This window comes from Emydura macquarii, unplaced genomic scaffold (assembly GCF_026122565.2).
Source record: "Emydura macquarii macquarii isolate MOO-44397 ecotype Brisbane River unplaced genomic scaffold, CSIRO-AGI_Emac_v2 contig_2422, whole genome shotgun sequence".
Taxonomy (NCBI): Eukaryota; Metazoa; Chordata; order Testudines; family Chelidae; genus Emydura; species Emydura macquarii.
The window spans coordinates 18,660,904-18,679,983 of NW_027132559.1; the positions used below are offsets into that span (position 1 = coordinate 18,660,904).

A 19,080-nucleotide genomic window follows, 5' to 3' on the forward strand; every position below is an offset into this window, starting at 1 on the left:
AAGGTCTGCCTAATTGTATAAGTGGAAAAAGCAAAGCAAACTGATCATAAAGGAACCCATCCCTGAATGTGCATTAAACCTTACCAGAATTATCCCAGTCCCTCCTAACAAATGCCTTCCGCTTCTCTTCCAGAAACTGGCTAGGAATAAGGCCGGCACTTCCTCCTTCTTTGACATGGCTAGCCTGGAATCAAGTTAATAAGCTATAAATCCCTTGTGACAAATATTTTAACTTTAGTCCAGTGACACAAACAAGCAGCAAGCTTTCAATCAGACATTCATTCCTGAAAACTAACTTCTTGAAAGATGTCACACTGTCAGTTTGGATTTCTGGATGCTAAGGGCTGATGCATTAGTGATGGACACCTGATGTTAATTAAAATTTAGCACAAAGGGGTTAAACATCTTGCTTCCCAGAAACACAATGGGGTTTGCCAGTTCTCTCGTCTACTTAAGCATCATAATTCAAGAAAGCAGTTAGAGTAGAGAGACAGAAAACTACTTAAGTTATTATACAGTTTACCACTTCAATTATTACATTTCTAATTCCATAGGTTTATATTTCAGCCATTATTAAAAAACTTTGTTAAAACGTACAATTACCAAATTGACCAAAATTGCTCAGAAAACACTTAAATCCAAACATACTTAGTTTGAAAGGATTCTGCATTGGACAACATCTGTTACAGACACACATGCATTTATCCTGCATTCTTTTTGGAAATCAGAGGCCCTAAATTAAGCATGATTCCAAATATAGGCACCTAATGCACTTGTTTTTCCTGTCATTTCATGAACATGGAATATTATCCTTACCTAATAACTGACCATATCTTAAAATTCCACTCTCTTTGTTCTGTTTTTCTACTTCTTGGGAGAGAAAACTCATAGGCCTAGGTTTTATAAGCCAAAAAGTATATTTATGAAAGCTTGTAAGTCAGATATTTTTTACTGAAATCATTTTACGGTGAGAGTCCCATTGTCAGTATCAACACACAAAAACCTGAAATTTTACAGTTTTGGTCCTCTCAATAGCACCTACCTGCATCCATCTCTTTTAAAATGAAATAGTATAAATTATAGGCTGAGTCATATTTTCACCTTATTAGCAGCCAGATGGAATGAAGTGACTGTCTCACTTCTTTTCCATTCAAGAAATACTGGATGGATGCTGAAAAGTCTCTAGCTGTAGGGATTCAATGACATCCATTTTGGTATACCTGCAAGTTACAACTTGCAACACAACGGATCACTGTTCGTGTCAGCAGACAAAATGTAATGCAATGACCTACTAGATATTGTTTCTGTGAGAGGGTTTTTGGTTTATTTTGTTTGGACTCTTGCAAGTTCCCAGCTGGTGGAGTTTGAAAAGACAGGATAGCAGAGGATGTGACAGATAATACAACAGCAGTCAAATGAAGGTCCTAAATAAGCAGTAAATCAGGAACAGAAAGGCACAGCAAATCTGCTACTGCCTGATATGCAGTCAGAGTGGAAATCAATGGTGCCGTCCTGTCTGTTAAAGGTACTGGACTCAATAGGCTGATCCAGCCTTGATACCAGAAACTGAATTGACGGTCCTGCTCTATCCCTCATACGAGGAGATTCCCAGTGCCAGTCAGTACTTCTCAGACCAAGAAAATGAATCTCCCCACCCTCTGGAATGACCCCAATCTGTTTTGTGGATTATTTTTGTTGGTGGGCCCGATGAAGGGGAGCAGTCCATCATCCTTCTGGGTGAGTAATCTGAGTTTAGTCTAGAAGCACCAGTCTGTACTGGCTCCAGCACTCTTTCAGGGATCTGACTTTCCACACTGGTTCCCAGCATTGAGGAAGACCACACTGTCTGTTTGAGAAGTTGTTGGTTGAATCTTAAATCTCTAGCTATCTTTGTCCTCTTTTAAAAAGACTTACAAACAGAGCACCTTTCTTTAGTGTGCCCTTCCCGAAGAAAGAAAAAATCTGGGGTGTGGATCATAATTGCTGCACAAAGGGCAATGTATTAAGCCCAGTGAGGGCATCCCCCACCAGGAGAAACGACCTACTAACTATTGTAGCTAACTAAGGGTAATAACAATAATTATATACAAAAGTGACCCAGGAAACTGTAAAGACAAGTCAGAGGAAAGATCACCCTAAGTTCTCTAACTCTAGCTGCGGGTGGTGAGAAACAACTGAGGGGGGTTGAGGTGATGCTGCCCTTATATAGCCATGGGAGCAGCTATGAGGGGAAGGAAGCCAGCGCTGCCCCTATGGGTATTAGCAGACAAAATTATCTGGCTTTGGTGCACACTCACCTGAGTGGAATACATGTCTGCAACCACTTGAAGAAGAACCTGCTCTTCAACAATCACAGTCAGAGGTGACCATAATTAATAGACAACCTAAGACTTAATACTTTGCTAGAAATCAGCTATCCACAATGAATATTGGAAGTTGGCAGCTTCAGACATCAAAATAAGGCCAAATAAGAAATAGTATAAAAAGAGAGTGTGGTACAGAAAATACTGAGTGAAAGATTGAACAGTGTAAGGATTTTGTTTTGTTTTAAGATTTTGAGATTAGGATGGAGCATGAAAACCAGGATCAATACATTTTCCTAAAACTGCTACCAACAGAATTAGATTAATACAAAACTATTACTATTATAAATAATAAAAGTAAAGAAGGTCTCAGCATTTTACCAACCTGCCACCAATTTGAGTCTTCCCGGTTTACAATCTGAAGAATTTCTCCTTTAGAAAATTTCAAACCTGCTTCTTTGCATGGGATCAGGTTGTCATTGTACGGATTATAATCAAAATGACACTTCACAAATACCTGAAACACATAGTAAAATATAAAAGCTTAAAAGATTGGATATCAAAGATTGCTATTGATATCAAGAAGTCTCATTACTTTCCTTAGCAAAGCCAAAAATGCTTAGTAACTTTGCTAAGGACATACAAAATTTTATTAATGGTTAACAATTTGCCTTGGCCAAGTGAAATTCAAGCTATTGGAGAAGATTTAAAGAACATTTTGCCTGATATTATACCAGCTAAGACAGCATTAAAGCAACACTAAAATTGTCACAAAAAGCTTTTCAATCCAGGAAAATACAAAATTCGGCTTTTTTAAAAAAAATTATACAATCATTGTCTGACTGGAACTGAAACACTCATTTTTATACTTTAGTATAAGCCACGCCTCCACATTCTGACATACACTAAACTGAAATTAATCTAAAATATATATTTCTGAGAGTGTAAGCACTGGCCTTGAGATTTATGAAATTCTGTGTATGAACTTGGGCTATGAATTGCGGAGGTTTCAAGCAATCACTTGTCTTGCTTGCATTAAGGCCTTTCTCTCAGAGTTGCTACAGGAAAGGGAACTTCACTGTGATTCTACTGCTTCAGGAGATGGGGATTTGTGTGCCTTATCCCCTGTAAAGGAGAATGCATCTCTGTCTAAAGCTCGGCACATTCCTAGATTCCTACAGCTCCTGCTCAGCCCTAGCAGTCTTTTGTCTTGCTTGTACTCAAAGCTGGTCCTGGAGAATTTATGTTTTTGATAACCATATTCAGGAAGAGAAATTTACCACCTGCAAAGAGGTTTTTTTGAATCTTCAGATCCATCCATTTAGAACAATGCATTTACTCCTTCCGTGTAAGTTAACAGGCTACAGGAACAATCAGTTAGAACACTGAGCTTTTTGGCACCTCCCATTCTCTCAAGCAAATCAACTTCTGAGGAAGTCTCTGTCTCTTAAATTGAGACTGTACCCAAATTCAGCCAAGTCTCTGAAAACTGCAGTTTGCATATAGTCAGTAGAGCTTTGTTATAGGCTGACAGCAGCATCACTCTCCAAAGATTCTGCCTGTACAGAGCATTCTTCATCCTCACACATCTACTGTGGACTGGTCAAACTAGTCATGTGCCATCCCTTTTTCTGCAATTGCTTCTATCAACAGCTGAACAATTCTGTTCTGCCATGCACTGAAATTGAGAGCAGGAAGAATGTCCCTCCTGTGTTCTCAATGCTCCCATCGCTATTACCAAGGCAGCATGAAGGAGAAGGGGGAAGCAAGGTGACCTGAATGCAGATGTGGGGACAGGGAAGAGCTGGTGGGAAGTAAGGGGAAGAAGCAGAGATGGGATAAGGAAAGGAGCTGTGGGAGGAATAAAGAGGAGCAGAGGAGTACAGAGTCTGGAGAGAAGGGGGACAGGGCAGAAGGGTCTATAGCAGGGGTTCTCAAACTGGGGGTTGTGACTTCTCAAGGGGTTTTGAGCTATCAGCCCTCGTGCATGCTGGTAAGGATGGAATGGCATGGGGGGTTGGGGAAAGGTGAGGTCATCACAGCCTGAAATATTTTCAAAGGGAGTCCCAGCAAAAAAAGAGTTTGAGAATCCCTGGTCTATAGTCACCTTAAAGACACTTGAATTACAAGATCACATATTATTTTTCCAGAGTGTACTATAATGCAATCTTGATTCTAGCATTTCATAACTACTGAGTGCTTGACATTGCAACTGTAGCATTCTTTTAATGTAGGAGGGGGGCTGTAAGTAATTAACAAATATATTATAACTGAGACTGGTTGAAAGTTGTCTGTCAAAACTGTTTAGACAGAAAACAGAGTTTTTGACTAAAATTATTTTTGTGGAAAGTGTCTACTTTCTATGGAAAACTGATTTTGTCAAAAAAACTGAACACCCAAAAACCAAACACCTCCTCAGTTGTCTACAGTTCTCAGGATGCACCATAGCCACGCAACTGCCATGATGCATGCCTCTTTTCACCAAGAGAAGAGACCCATATGCATCATGGGAGATGTAGTTTGGCCAGGTAGCCCAGTCTACAGAAGAGAATGGGAGCATGATGCACTGCAGTAGCATTTCAGAATAGAAATATTTTGGGTTTTGGCCAAAGTATTCTGATTTTCAATTCTTCATGGAAAAGTCAACATTTTCTATGGGACAAATACCCTATTTTTTGAGAGGATGTTCATGGATGGGTGAACAGGGAGCTTCAACAAATCCATAAACTGTAACTATCTTGGCCAATTGGTTGCAATCAGGGTGACTCGAGCTCTGTCTTGATGGATCTTCCACAGAACTTGTGGTGTCTATGAGATGGGAGGGAAGGCATTCCCCAGGCAATCTTTTCATGAAACTAGCAGGGCATCTCCCATTGAGCCCTTGCACAGCCTGCTCTGGAGCAGTACTAAAGAAGTTTGTTGTTCTTTTTGTGAGGAAAAAAAGTCCCAGTCTGATGTTCCCCATTGGGCAAAAACATTGACAACTGAATTGTGAATCTCTCATTTGTGATTTGCAGAAAAAAGTCTGCTCAGACAATCTGCTAGGGAGTTTTGCACTCATGGTAAATATGCCAGCTGATGCACCAGTTCCAGAGGGTGACTGCCTCTATGCACAGAGGGAGATAGCTCGTTCCCCACTGCTTGTTTATATAAAATATCATTGCCATCTTGCCCAACATTATTTGGATACGTCTGGATTGGATGAGTGGGAGGAAGGCATTGCAGGCTTGACAGACTGTCCAGAGTTCTAATAAATTGATATGCTTTCTGAACTCCCATAAAGTCAAGATTCCTTGTGCCATATGAACACCCATGTGAGCATCCAACCCAAGAGAGAGGCATTGGTAACCATGGTTGCCTCAGGAGTTGGTGTGAGGAACGGAATCCCCACCCAAACCTTTTCCAGTTTCATCTACCATCTGAAAGAGTTCAAAACTTTGGAAGGAATTGTCACCTTGCTATTTATATTGCTCTTCTCCGGTGTGTCCATAGAGAGAAGCCAGGCTTGTAGGTAACAAAGATGAAGTCTTGTGAATGGCATCATGTGTGTGCATGAGGCAGTGTGGCCAAGGAGAGAAAGACTAGTTTTGACTGATGTCCTGGGTCTGATAGTGACCTGATGTATGAGTGTGCTCATGGTCTGAAACCTGTCAAGAAGTAGATATGGTCTTGCTGTGGTTGAGTCCAACATTGCCCCTATAAAGTTTATCATCTCATGGGAGTCAATGTGGACTTTTCATGATTGACACAGACACCCAGCAAAGGCAGAAGGCTGAGCAGAACACGGGTTGTTCACTGGACTTTCCCATAGGAATTGCCCATCAGAAGCCAGTCATCGAGGTAAGGGAAGCCTATACATGCCTTCTCATCTGAGCTATCACTACTGAAAAAACTTTTGTAAAGACTTTGGGTGCTGTAGGTAGGACAAAGGGAATGAATCTGAACTGGTAACGATCTTGATCAAAGAGAAACTGAGGAAGCTCCTGTGAGCTTGGGGGATGTTTATGTGAACATATGCATCTTTCAGGTCAAGAATCTCAAACCATGTGCCCTACTCTAACGAGGGAATTATTGATGCCAATAATATCATGGGAAATTTTAGCTTTCAAATGAATCCATTCAGCTTCCTCAGATTGAGAATTGGTCTCCCTCCCTGATTCTTCTTGGGGGTCAAGTAGTAAGGGGAATAGAATACCTTCCCTAATATTGTGATGGAACCCTTTCTACAGCTCCCTGGAGGAGAAAGGAGTTTACCTCTTATCATAGAATCTCCTTGTGAGAGTGGTCCCTGAAATGCAACTGGAAAGGGGCTTGTGAGTAGGAGGTTCCATAAACTTGATCATATAGCTACCACAAATAATCTCTAATAACCATTTGTCTATAGTGGGCTCTCCAGTTTTCGGCAAATTGGGTATGTCAACCTCCAAATATCAGGGGAGGGCAATGAAGCCGTATCAATAAGAGTATGCAGGTCTCAGCAGTCCAGTCAAAAGGAACTCTTCATTTGGGGTTGGAATATGATGTAGCAGTGGATGTTACAGTGGCTGAATTCTTGGGTCCATAAACCCTCTGTCTCTTGTGTGATGGCTCCTGAGGATGTTGGTGCTTAAGATGGTCTTGCCCCACCTCCTGTCTATGGTATTTTCTCTTAGGGGTAAGAGTGTAAATGCCCAACAAGCAAAGCATTGCCCTTAACGACTCAAGAAGTGAAGACCCTCATTTGTCTTCTTGTGAAGTAGGCTGATACTATCGAAGGGCAGATCTTGGATGGTACTCTGCACCTCTCTATGGAAACCAGAGGATTGCAATCACTAGTCCCTCATAACAATGGCTGCAGCCATCTTCCTAAATGCAGAGCTTGGAAGGAAGTTTTGGCCACCAAGGAGCCCTCATTCACTAAGGCCTGGGACTGGGCCCTCTCTTCTGAGAGCTTATCCTTGAATTCCAAAAACTTATTATAGTTGGTAACATCATCTATGGACAAAAGGGCTTGGTAATTTGTGCTGGAGCAAGAAGGATAAGAAGACTTTTCTCCCTAGCAGATCAAGTCCGTTGTGTCCCTTATCAGAGAGAGTAGACTTTGGGTGTTGGTTGGACTGCTCTGTAGCTGCCTGTACCAACCAAGAGTTACGCAGTGGGTGAGAGACCAAAAGTAGTGGATGGAACAAAGTAGTGCTTCTTAGCCCTCTTTGGGGTGGACATGCAAGGAGCTGGGGTGTGCCAAACCATCTTTTGCCAGGTCCATGATGGCCTCATTGATGGGGAGGGCCACTCGGCAGAGACTGGAAGGCCGCAGAATGTCTTGCAAACTGTGCTGAGGCTCATGGACCTTCTCCAGCTGAATCTGTAGCTCCACAGCCATCTTGTGCATGAGCTCCTGGTGTTGCTTAAAGTGGTCTGATGGAGACGGAGGGGATGGAGTAACTGCCTGATCTGGTGAGGATGACAAGATCATTCCCAGAACCATTGGCTCTGGCTCACCTTCCCTTTCCAAATATTCTGATGGTGCCAATTGTGGATAGCTGGGCAATGGTAAATACTACTCATGCACTGATTGTGGGTGTCTCTGGCAGAGCTCCGATGGTCTCCAAGATTGCCAGTATGATGGATCAACTGGCAAAGGAGGATTCCATGGCATCAAGTACCACTTATCCCTTGGCCAATCATATCTGGTCTGGGGTCGAATCCTGATCATCCTCGGTTCTTGTCTTGTGCTCCCTTCGCCTGATACTGCAGAGAATCATGCAGGTGCTAAGACTCATCTGAAGAGAAAGCTAGATCCCTTATCTCTGGTGGAATCAACAGTACCAATGGTTGCTTCACTGGAATAATCTCTTTCACTGGTATATCCACATTCCAGAATAGAGATGAACCTGATAAGAGAGGTGAATGCGGGTAGGGAAAAGTAAAGATGCCCTCCAGGGAGACACAGGCCTCAGAATGCCCTGGAGTATGAGAGCCGTTGGAACCAGAGCTTCTCTAGTCACCATGGTGGTTGGCTCTACAAGGGCCATGTTGCTACCAGTACCACATCGGCTTTAGAAGTAGATGGGAGCATCAGGAGTTGTTTATTCCAACCCTTCACCATCAGAGCCAGGGTTGGAACCATTGGATCTATAACCTTGTGTGCCTCCTTCTCCTATCAAGATGATTTACTCAGGCCTAAATCCTTAGTGCCCATGCATCCTGGCTCTCCTGACTTTGATGGGGTTAGGGAGGGAGACTCTCTCTTCAGAGCAATTTTAGACAAAGATGGCTTTGTCCTTAAGTCTATGAGAATGTCCCTTGATCTCATGTAAAGCCTTCTCTTTAGGCTTAACAATTGCAGCCTCCATTCCTGAGCTTGTGCTTGTTGAGGCGGATGAACGGAGGTGTTCCTGACCCGGATCTGATTGGGGCTTCATTGCCTTCTCCACAAATTGTTTTCTGCATCTCAGTTCCCAAACCTCATGAGTTCTGGGGAGAAAAGAGTGGCAGATTTGCACTTGGCAGAAATATGATCCTCACCCAGGCAGTAGTGGCACTGTTGATGTTCACCACTCACTAAAAAGGAGCGAGGGCAAGAAACAGTTTTTGAAGCACAGGGCCCTGGGCATAAACTCAGATTTCTAAGGGTGTAAACTTTCCCAAGTAGGGAAGAATAAAGGAAAAACACTAACTATACTATGTAGACCTTGCTATAAAAATACTAAAAACTGCTAAAGCTACTAAAAATGAACTCTATACAACATCCTACAGCAATGACAATAAAAAAAAGGAGTGGAGGACACGCAAGATTCTGACTCAGACCATGCAGGAGTAAGGAGGAACTGGAGGGGCATCAGCCCGCATCTCTGTTTACGTCCTTTGTTTGGAGCATGAGGAGATCTACAGCCCATGTGTGGGCCAACAAACACTACTTACAAAAATTCCAGACTCAGGCACATGGTGCGCATGTATATCCCACATGTGAAATACACATAGGGACCATCACTTGAAGAAATTAAACTTTATTGCTGCCACTTCTAGCCCAAGCATTTTGGCTGTTAAGGACAATGTGATGTTAACAGTTCAGACATAAATGCCCGCAGGACTGGCTCTGACTGAAAGTGACTGTCTCCTGAGGACTACTCTCAGACAGCAGTGCCAACAGGGATCTATAGGCATATAAAAAAGGGTGGGTCTTCTGGAGATCCAGGCATATTACAAAATCCCCTGACTGAAATGCCTCCACAAAAATCTTTGCTTTTGTGGATTCCATCATGAAATTCTTCTTGAATACAAACTAATTCAGCCATTTCAAAAATCAAAATTGGTCCATCTTTTCTGATACTATAAAATGTAGGGAAACAACTTCCAGGTTCTATACCTGTACTTGAACAGATAGTGAATGCCACACAGTTAATAAAATCTTGTATTTTTCTTCCTACAAAGAAACTGGATGACAGAATGAACAGAGGGGACACAAGAGGCATCTCTTGTAATTTTATGCAGTAACTCCTGGTTATTATTGATGGTGCCCGCCCCTCAGTGTTTTTCTCTAAAAGCGAAGAAGCCTCTACACTTTAAATCATTCAAAGAGAATGTGGTAGAAAGAACACTTCTAGCAGAACCAGAGAGACAGTACTTCAGTCTGTATGCATCTGCATCTTAATTAACTAAGTTTATGAGCTTTATTATGACAACTGTCCTAAAAGAGAATTTGGCTGGGTGGATAGATCTGAGACAAAATCCAGGATGGGGTGTAGATCAATTACAACAGATTTATTTTGCATTGTGATATACTGTTTGGATCTCTTAAGCATGTGAAAGATGCAGACAAAGGGGAAACTGATTGCTTATGTAGGAGAACAGTTAAAATGACTATACGAAGAGTGCAGTCAAATACATAAAGTAAGAAAACAAAATAGAGAAAAGTCTTTTGTCTCCATTCTTTCAGTTATAATAACCTTATGTACTATACAAAAAAAATCACTAAATAAAACATTTTCTGGCAGAAGCAATTGAAGTATCATGTTACTGACCTGTTGAGGAATAACAGTGTCTCTATAGCTGGGAAGAATTTTCAGAGTGACACTGCCACTAATATTTTTCAGTAGTTCTTGTAGTTCTTTTGGATTGTTTCCAACTTCATGGCCATTCACCTCTTTAATGATGTCACCCACATGCAGAAGACCTTGTCGATCTATCATTCCGCCATGCAGGATTCGTGCTATTACCAGATCATTATTCTCAACCCTAAATGTAACACCCTAAAGGAAGCATTGAGTGACACCATTACATGGTTTAACATCACTGTTTGAGTTTCACCTTGAGTTACTCCAGAATGTTATCTGAGCTATCCTAGTTATTTCTTATCCAAAGTAAAATACTGACTTTTTAATAGTGACCACAGCACAAATTGTTAACATACTGACATTACTGCACTGTATTATGCAATAAATATGCATGGTCCAGGGCGAAGAAAATGCAAAATCATATGTACTTCAGACAGGAAATTGATACGTAAGCATATACTGGTCAGACCATTTGCTTTTGACTACACTAACTTTTGCCATTCCTTATTAGGACCAAATACTAAAAAAAGGGTTCTTCGTATAATTTATCCTAGCATAGCATCCTGCCTAATGACAATGTCTTCATTTGTCCTTGAAGAGAAATATGTGGAAGAATGGTCATGTATCTTCATTTTAAGCCTGTCATTATTGTATCTCTTGTCAAACTGATATTGAAAATGTTATAGTGCACATTATAATCAGTCGGATTATCAATAAAAAATTATAAACACCAAAATGAGTAAAGAGAAGTAGTAAGAAGAGTATAGAAAATTCAAAACAGCTAAAATATTTCTCTTACTGTTTAGGTGAAAGACAGACACAACTAATTACATTTACTTACCAGTGGCTCCCCTGCTCTTTTGTGAATACCAAGTATACGAATGGCATCTACTGGTACTACCTGGTTGTTCACTGAAGAATTATTCATTTCTGGGCTAGAAGGAGGGGAATCATAACACTTTGATGCCACAATATCATGGGCTTCCAAGAGTGACTGTAAATGAAGAATGAATAAAGCATGTTTACTATTAATATCCATGGAAGGCATTGATTAATAAACAGTAATTCAGCACCTAAAGGTTGACAGATGACACCCAAGGGTTCAAAGGATGAGCTTAGAATCCACATGATCACAGGTTTGTTAGATAAACTCATATTCTCCCAGATCCTTAAGAAACTGTTTTTCTGAAGGATGAGAGAAGGCCAGAGACTTTTAAATAGGGAGTTTCCTGCACCTTCTTGTGAATAACCTGCTATTGGCTACTCCCAGAGATAGAATAATGCTGTAGTTAAATGTCTGCCAAATGTTAAATATCCACCACAGCAGTGGACAAAAGTAAATCCAAATTTAAGATAAAATTAAGTTCAGAGTGACAAAAAGTTAGGGAAATCCTTTTAGATCTTGTGTAACCTTGGAACCATAAAACTGCCTAGTTAAAAAAAAAATCCTGTACTGCAAGAGCAACAGGGTGAGCAGTTGTAAAACCAGATTCTTTAGCTAACAGTACAGAAGTAGGTTTCCAGGTGAAAGGATATCAAATCTGTATGTAATATACATCCTCCCCCTGAGGATAGGAAATTTCGATCATGGGAAGAAAGAATGGCAAGTCCTTGGATCGAGACAGATTTGAAAATATGTTAAGGAATGTATAATATGCTGTGATCAAAATTAATTAGTCAGCATATATACTTAATCCCTCCAAGTCGTCTTTTTTTGTTTTGGTTTTATCCTATTTCTCTTTAACTTTACTCCTGGTGAAAAAGGACTGTGGTGTTCCTTCCAATTTCTCTCTTCTGTTTGGCTGGGGGGTGGGGTGTTACAATTATTTTTTCACTCCTTCTAGTTAATATATCAACATATGCATATTGATGTAAGTGGTAACATATTTAAATATGGAAATTGAAAAACAAAATGGTACCTGAAAATGAGGTTCCTTGAGTATACCAACTAATTCTGCAATACTTTCATCTTTGTTTATTAAAGGACTGATGTCTTCAAGAATTTCATTCACTAGCTCCAGATTGTTGTCACTGACAGCCTCAAGTTTAGAATCTTCCAGTCGCTCATGAGCCTGTGAGAGATTTAAAAAAACAAGATTATATTAAAGATAGCAAATGTATTGCAACAGAACAGTACTTTTAATTCATTCATCCCTGTGATTAATTTTATTTCCTGATTTATTTTTCATCAAGAAGGTTAAAAAGAGCTCCTTATCTAAAGTAAATCTGCTGTTTTGCCTTCACAGCCACACTGTAGGATAAGCATGCTTAACCACATAGCCACAGAACCATTTTAAAGCAGCATTGGACTGACATGTTTGTGTACACGTGCATCCCCTCAAGCTATACATTACAGAACAGTCTAATAACCCACCATCTCTGAACAGCCGTGGAAGGATCGGAGAGTGTTGTTTTCATCCAAGTATGGAAAAACGACAATTCCTTGTTTCCTTAGGTAAGATCCTAGAGGACACCTGAGTCACTGTGGATAGTCAGAAGTGCAGTACTTTATAGTGGTAGTAGTCGGTGCCCGCGACGAACCAGAGGAATCATCTCTGGGAAAGGTGTATGGAAATATGAAAGTATGTGTCTTGTAGGTCGAGGGCAGAGAACCAGTCCCCCAGTTCCAGTGCTGGGATGATAACAGAGAGGGTAATGGGAAATGTTGCAGTTTGATGAATTTGTTTAGATTGCGAAGGTTCAGGATGGGACTCCAACCGCTGGACTTTTTCTGAATCAGAAAATAGTGGGAGTAGAAACCCTATCTCCTGTGTTAGGAAGGGATCCCTTTTATGGCTCCCAATTGTAGAAGATGTTTATTTTTCCACACAGAATGTAATTGTGAGAGGGGCCCTAAAGAGGGACAGGGAGAGAGGTTGCAGGGCGGGATAGATAGGAAGAGGATGATTACCTCTAGGACCCACTTGTCTGAGGTGATGAGTCTCCAAGGTGGGATAAAAGGACCTAATCAGTCGCCAAACTGATGGAATGTCAAAGATGCTGTGAATGACTGGAAAAAGGGAAGGCTTCTCATGGCCTCAACCACACCTTCAAAATTGTTGCTTCGATGGTGGTATGTGAGAGGTAGACCCTTGCAGGGTGGACTGTCTACGTTTAGTAGGAGACCTTTGTCGTCGGTATTTGGTGTCATAGTACCGTTGAGGTGTATTGTTGTGTTCAAGATCGAGGTGGGGTGGAGGTGGTACTTCCCTGAGTGTCTCTTTGGTGCTGGCGTGTATATCTCCCGAAAGAATTAAGTGTAGCTCGGGAATCTTTAAGGAAGTGTAGAGAATTATCCATGCCATTTGAGAATAATGTCTGGCCCTCAAACGTTAAATCCTCTATTGTAGTTTATACTTCCTTAGGAAAACCCAAGAGGTGGAGCCATGATGCGTGCCTCATGATGACAGCAGTTGTGATGGTTCAAGCAGCGGTGTCTGCAGAATCTAGTGAGGCTTGTAAGGCTGTATGGACTAGGAGGTGTCCTTCCAATATTAAGGATTGGAATTGTTCCTTCGTGGTCTCCGGTAGATCATGGCAGAGTTCATCCAATTTGGAGTAGTTTAGGTAGCTATATTTTGCCAGGAGAGCTTCATAGTTTGAAATCCTAAGTTGGAGCATGGCTAATGAGCATGCCTTGTGTCCGAACAGGTTCAGGCATTTCCAATCTCTGTCTGAATTGTTAGAATGGGGTTGGAAATTATAGCCTCTCTCTTGCACTGCACTGAGAATGCCGCATCCTTCATTGGAACATAGTATTTCCTGTGGTGCATTTGCAGGTTGGAATGCTGGACCCCAGGGTCTGCCACAGCACCTTCACGTCCCACACCAAAGGCGGCAGAGAAGGAATTAGGGACAGTTAGATCACAAAGCGCTATATATATGTCCCACACACAGCGTGAGGGGAGAAGAGGTGCCCATGTGCAGTCCGACGGGCACTGCTGATTAAGATTTCTGATCCCAGGCGCAGGGGGCACTGCCGCAACTACAGTAGAGCACCCAGAGGGACATCACACAAAGGAGAAAGAAGGGATTTGGATAATGCAGATTCCGATAACAGAGCAGAGATTCCTGGCCAGGACTACAAGGATGAGAACAACAAACCCTTGACTACAGGGGAGGCTCCCATGCTGCTGAATGGCTCCTGCAGCAGTGCAGGGAGTCCTCTGCAGCTCTGCTGTCATGGAGTGGGTGACGCGGTGCGATGACAGTGGAGCTGCAGAAGACTCCCTGCACTGCTGCAAGGCCAGTGACACCCGATACCTGCAGGCACAATGTGTAGGGAGAAGGCTGCACTCCTGGCAGGCAAAGCAGAGACCCCCTTTACCCTGAGGCTAGGGCTGTGAGGAGGAGCCGCACATGCGAGGCCGCTCCACTGCTGAACAGCTCCTGCCCTCTTGATTATCCGAACTCCAGATTATCTGAATAAAATCTGTCACCCCCATACTATTGGGTAATCAGGAGTATACTGTAATAGCTAAGAGCTCTTAACCATCTTAACATCACTTCCCCAAAACAGATATTGGGCTCTGGGGGAAAAAAAAAACAGGCAGTGAAACTGACTTATTGAGATGAAATACAATTTTGGTCAGAAACTTGGGGTGTAGCCTAAGGCCACTTCTTTCTAGACAATAGTATAAGAATTGCTGGCTCTCACTGCCAGCCACGTAATTATGAGCAGCTGCCAAGAATTGCTTCAGTGATACCAGAGATAGGAGAAAGTACAACACAACTGGAATCAGACAACCACCATGTCAAAGCATTTGCCTTGAGCATTTTTAAGTCAGTTCTAACTTTGGCACCCTTTACGAGACTGCTTTCCATCTCTTACTGGACCACCTCAGACAAGTGAAGTCATGTTGTCTTTGAAAATCAACAACGATAAAGGGACATGAAGTCTGTATAAATTACTCGGCTGCGACAAGAAGTTCTGACTCAAGAGAAAGAGTGAAAGGATGATCTCATGGACAGAGCAACAAACTGAGAACCAGGTCTGTTAGTTCCATGCTGGCACAACCAAGTTTGCTCTGGCTTTCTCCTGCCAAATCTTCCACACTACTCTGGCAATGATAGGAAGTGGAGAAAAAGCATTTTTTCATAAAAGACCCCTTTCCCACACCAATGTAAGAGAAAGGTATTTATAAGTACACTGTGGGTTACTGCCCATGCAGAACCTGAGACAGACATTTGCTACAAGTTTATGTCCAGGTGACAACAACTGGCTAATAGTACAGTAACCATTGAGGTTTTGAATCAGCAAGTGAAGTTTTTCTTCACTTAGTCTCATACTACAATATGAGGGAACATGTCTCCTGCAAGCCATGTGCTATCCTGCTGCAAGACTGATCTCTTATGAGCCAGTTATCCAGATAAAACTCTTGCAAGACCTGATGATGCAGATGAGCTGCCAACCACTTAGTGAAACATTCTGAAGGCTGCTGCCAGTCCAGAGTGGCACTTTGCAATGGTAGTAATTGCTGCCCACCATAAAACTGAGGTACAGATTCTTGTGCAGAATAACCAAATAGATCACGCACTGACTCCCCAAGGGAAAATCTAAGGCTACAAAGATCTCAGTGAGAGAGCTAGGTTCAGGCCCAACAACAGCAGCGCAGCAACACAGTGGCCTGGTGCCTGTGTTGTAACCTCAGCAAAGCAGAGTCCATGGTACTGAGCTTGATACTGGCTGGAACAGTGAGCCCTACAGATCCAGGAGAGCACTGGCACATACTGAAACCAAGGCTCTACAGATGGAGGACTCACCTGCATGATTCCAAGAACATTGCTTGTTGTGGAGAGAAACCCAACAAAACTGATACTATGGAACTCAAGGGTAAAGTTGGGCTCAGCATGAGGATGGCTCCAAGTCCTCAGACAGTCCCTTCACCAGCAACCTTAAAGAAGGCACTTCATGGTGGTCTTAGCCAATAAATCTGGCAACTACTTCAATGCCTGAGACAGGTCTGACTTTTGAAGATCTAGAGGTCCTTATCCTTGCTACGATGCCTAGGATTCAGGAAGATCAACCACAATGAAGGCTGACCGATCAGATGGCAGAAGTCCTGTCAGAGTCCCTCGTATCGGTGCTGAACAACCTCTGACCTAAAGACCCCAGGGAAGTGCTTTTTCCAGCTCCATTGATGGTGATTGGATCCTAAGTCTTATGAAATCATTTAACTTATGTTGTCATTCTTTAATGACAAACCAGAAGACAACCCTTTTGAAGTCCAGTAGCGTGATATCAGATTTTGTCACGGAGGATGGCTTAATAAACTACACTTCCAGTGCCTTTTTAGGGGAAGATTACAGACTCATGAGCTTCCAGATTCCATTGTAAAGGCAAGTTCTAAATAAAGAAGTCTGTTGGGCCTCTTCATCCCTTTTCTGAAAAGACTTACAGATGTACTGCCTTCAACAGAGTTCTTTCCTAGACTTAGCAGATGCTTACTATGCTCATCAGAAGCAATTTTGTGGTACAATCCAGATTTCATTATTTGTTATCAGGGATGGAGCTCAAGACAATCAAAAAACAGGGGGAACTCCCCAATGAAAACAACAACAAAAAAGTTCGCAATGCTCAACACTACATAAACTAGTAAAAATTATTTACAATAATTTTAACAAACTCAAATCAGCAAAAGGACTGATTCATGACCACTCTAGTTGGGGAAAGAGAAGAACTGAGATACCCTTTCAAGGAGCAAACTATATATATCCTTAGTATATGGCCTGACGGACATGTGCACATGTCCACTTGTCCAGTACTGCTTTAAAACGGGTCCTTTAGTATGTGCCTAGGAAAACCACTTCTCAGTGTGGCTGCGTAGAGGCAGTGTTAAAGGCAGATGTTTAAATTTAATTTCGCTATAAAAACAGAAAAATCTGTATGCATTTTTTTCTGAAATGATTTCTCATGAAATAAATAGAATTCAAGTCTCCATTCTTACCTGTAAATTTTATTGAGCCCCAAAATTTGTGATTAACCTCTGAAGTAGCTTATTTAACACAAAGAAGGAGAAAGCTTCAATTATTTTTCTATTTTAAAGAAAAAAATCACATCATTGACTAAATAACCTTATTTATTATAAGGTTCACTGAGAATTTTGAGCCAGACACATGAATTATTCTTAAAAGATAAAGAAATGTTATGTCGCTGCTGTTTTTTAAATGCATTTGGCACATACCATACAAATTATATAACATCTACCATTGTAACCAACAGTAGCTAAAAGACAAAAATACTGATCTTATAATTAGTAACATTTTGTAATGGCAATTTGCATTAAAAAAAATCAAACAAGAATTTACTCATTTCCCCCTTTTGTAAAAATGTGGATGCAGCTATACTGGTCCAATTTATTCCACTTCCAATAAGGGAATGGCTTCACTGGAATAGAGCACATTTATACAGATATAATTGCATCCACACTAGGGGATTGTATGCAAGCATAGTTAAAGTGGTATAACTTTCCAGTGGAGACATGTCCATGGTCAAGAGTGTAAAATTTTCCATTATAGGCTCTCTCTTTTGCATTTGCAACTTAGCCATGAAAAAAAATTGTCACAGGGCTCATCTAGACAGACAGTGTATAGCAAGCTGAGGTGTACGTCTACAGAGCACTAGCATGCCGCACAGAAACTGTCCATGAGGACCCTGCTATTGTGCACTAAAAGTTCCCTATGTGCTTTGAGCTACTCCCATTTCAAAGTGGAGTAGAGCAAAGCTCACTTTTAGTACACAGTAGCAGGATCCCAATGGAGAGTTACTGTGTGGCACACTAGTAGATTTGCCATTGACTGTTCTTCTAGACAAGATTTTAGACTGTAATTTGCCATATAATACATGCTCTTGCCAAAGGAGGAAAAGCAGCTCATTTTTAAAGCATCATCTCTCTGGTGATAAAAAAAGATATCAAATTTAACAGAAAAATTTATTTAATTTACATTTGAAAATCAACCACTCTACCTGTGCTATAAATTTGTATGCAGCAGATATGGAATGTGAACACCCAGCTTTTGAGATCCCTGCAGTACCTTTTCACACTTTTAGCACTTTCTTAGCCCAGAAGTCACTCTTGTTAAATTAACACAAACTATATTATTTTCTAGTCTTTTCTCACTCCCTTCTTGTTACTAACAGCTGCATATTGCCATTGTTTCTCTCTACACCTCTCTCTCCAGGCTGCATCATTGTACACTTCTTTCCTTTTTAAAAAAAAATACAATTTTCTAAGTCTCACAGAAAATATACTTTTCTGTTACATAAATCTGACAGCATTCTTCAATGAATCTCTTGCATTTCTGTCTTTATACTCAAGGATCATTGAACAAGAATTTTGTTTTTTAGATTATTTCATCAGTTCTCAAATTGTGATTCATGGAGACTTGCTGGTGGATCCACAGAGAGCTGCTGTTATAGGGCTGACTTACCTCCTTGTTCACAGTTGTTTATTTTCACAAAGATCTCTAAAGATACACTAACTACCTTTCCATATAATCAATTACTAAAACTGTCAGAGGTATGAAGGATGGGCAGGAACGTGCTCCATGCAATGGCAATTAGTAAAGAAGATGGTTCATGAGGCCATCTCTGCTAAGATGTAGTTCAAATTATAAAAATGTTTGACTATTTAATTGTCTACTTTATATTTGTTAAGTAGCATTATTATTTATTACCAAAAATGCTTGATACTGTACATGACACAAATAAGGATGGTCATACCCAGAGAAGCTTACAGTCT

General features: G+C 41.2%; 1 protein-coding gene across 6 annotated transcripts in view; it reads right to left on the reverse strand.

Moving 5' to 3' along the window:
• PALS2 (protein associated with LIN7 2, MAGUK p55 family member) overlaps positions 1–19,080 on the reverse strand; it is a 108,363-nt gene that overhangs the window by 17,310 nt on the left and 71,973 nt on the right. For all 6 annotated transcript variants that reach the window (XM_067562054.1, XM_067562052.1, XM_067562050.1 and 3 more), the window contains exons 3-7: positions 12,259–12,411; positions 11,181–11,333; positions 10,307–10,534; positions 2,689–2,820; positions 85–184 (exon numbers count right to left, since the gene is read on the reverse strand). In XM_067562054.1, coding sequence (XP_067418155.1) covers positions 85–184; positions 2,689–2,820; positions 10,307–10,534; positions 11,181–11,333; positions 12,259–12,411 — 766 coding nt within the window. The remainder of the gene's footprint in view (positions 1–84; positions 185–2,688; positions 2,821–10,306; positions 10,535–11,180; positions 11,334–12,258; positions 12,412–19,080) is intronic.